Below are 1347 nucleotides of genomic sequence, written 5' to 3'. Positions count from 1 at the left end.
TGTGAATTTTGCAAGATGTTTCCTGGATTGGCTTACATGCACATAGATAAAACAATTCTATTTAGGCTTAATTCTGCATAAAAAAATTACGGCTACAATATCGGTAAAACACCTCCCTGTTCTTTATATACACGAAATGAAAATCATGGAGGATCCAGCAAAAGGCCAAGGAGTTTTTTATTGCTAGTACTGGAAGTTAATTCAGCACAAAAACTAAGTAAGAGCTTCATCAACAACGTTTTATCCAGTTTTGTCTAGTGAGTTTCTTGGAGCATAACTTGTTCAGAGTTTCTTTCAAGCTTGAAACGTTCTTGAACCGAAGAGATGTAAGTTGAAGCTTTGATATCAACAGCTTCATCACCAGCAAATCCGAAGAAGGTGTCGATTTGGCTTAAATTTTCTCGCTTCTTATCAGCTGCTGGTACGAAAAACGAAACCTGCTTCGGTTGCGAAATTTTGTAGTCGTGGAAGCTGACCGAAGCTGTCGTAGAAGAAGCCTGGTTTGGTTTTACCTTAGTGGTGTACGGCATCGCCGATAAAGCTGGTTTCGCGGCTCTGTAGAACGGCGTCAGCTTTGACTTGATGAACCCTCGGTGCTTCCGGTTGGACTCCATTTTGCTATTTGATTTAATATCAACTATGCAAATGGTGCGCAGTATGGCAACCCATAGGGTGGCTATATATAATAGGTGGAAATTGAGTGGGTTCACTTCAAAAGTGATTTTGGGGTTCTTATGGGTTTTTATTCTAATTTTGTTTTTATCATTAGATTTTCTGAATTTGGATTTTTTTTACTCAAATTTTTTAAAGTTTATATTTTTTATATTTGATTTTTTCTTAACAAGTAATTTTTGGATTTTCATTGTCAATGACAAACATGCGAATTAAAATATTCTCAATCATTGAACTAAAATGAATGTTTTAAGCTTTAAATTTATAATTTATCCTATCTAATTAAAATAAAATACTTATTACTAAATTTTATTTTGCCTTGCAAATAAGGATATAAATTAAGTTTCCCGTATAAAAGAAAGGATTTCCAAGGCTTTTTTTACTTCTATAATACAAAATTTAAAAAAAAAAAAACCAAAATGGTATCCCACTACCTTTATTTACGAAAATGGTATGATAGAGGTGGTGGAGAGGCAGCACCACCATTGATTTCGATAGTCAATCATTTGACCGTTTAATAAATATATATTTTTTAAGGCTGGAGTGTTGTGGATAGGCGGCACTAATATACTACTCCTATACACGGGCAAAATGGGTTAAACTACAAATAACAGTGGGTGAAGGGTGTCTGATAGGCGGCACCTAAGTGAAGGCTTCCTGAAAGGCGGCACCAAT

The 1347-nt window shown here is 35.1% G+C and overlaps 1 protein-coding gene across 1 annotated transcript; it reads right to left on the bottom strand.

Annotated features, from left to right (window-relative positions):
- Positions 1-254: 254 nt before the first annotated feature.
- LOC108456442 (uncharacterized) lies at positions 255-614 on the bottom strand. Its single transcript, XM_017755022.2, has one exon. It carries the CDS (start codon positions 612-614, stop codon positions 255-257), a length of 360 nt encoding a protein of 119 aa, XP_017610511.1.
- Positions 615-1347: the final 733 nt, after the last annotated feature.

This window comes from Gossypium arboreum, chromosome 9, assembly GCF_025698485.1.
Source record: "Gossypium arboreum isolate Shixiya-1 chromosome 9, ASM2569848v2, whole genome shotgun sequence".
NCBI classification, from domain to species: Eukaryota; Viridiplantae; Streptophyta; class Magnoliopsida; order Malvales; family Malvaceae; genus Gossypium; species Gossypium arboreum.
This window is presented reverse-complemented; position numbering and strand designations above follow the sequence as displayed.

Bases quoted from the DNA above. Each gene is read 5' to 3' on its own strand.
- LOC108456442 (XM_017755022.2), bottom strand. From the start codon at position 614: ATGGAGTCCAACCGGAAGCACCGAGGGTTCATCAAGTCAAAGCTGACG.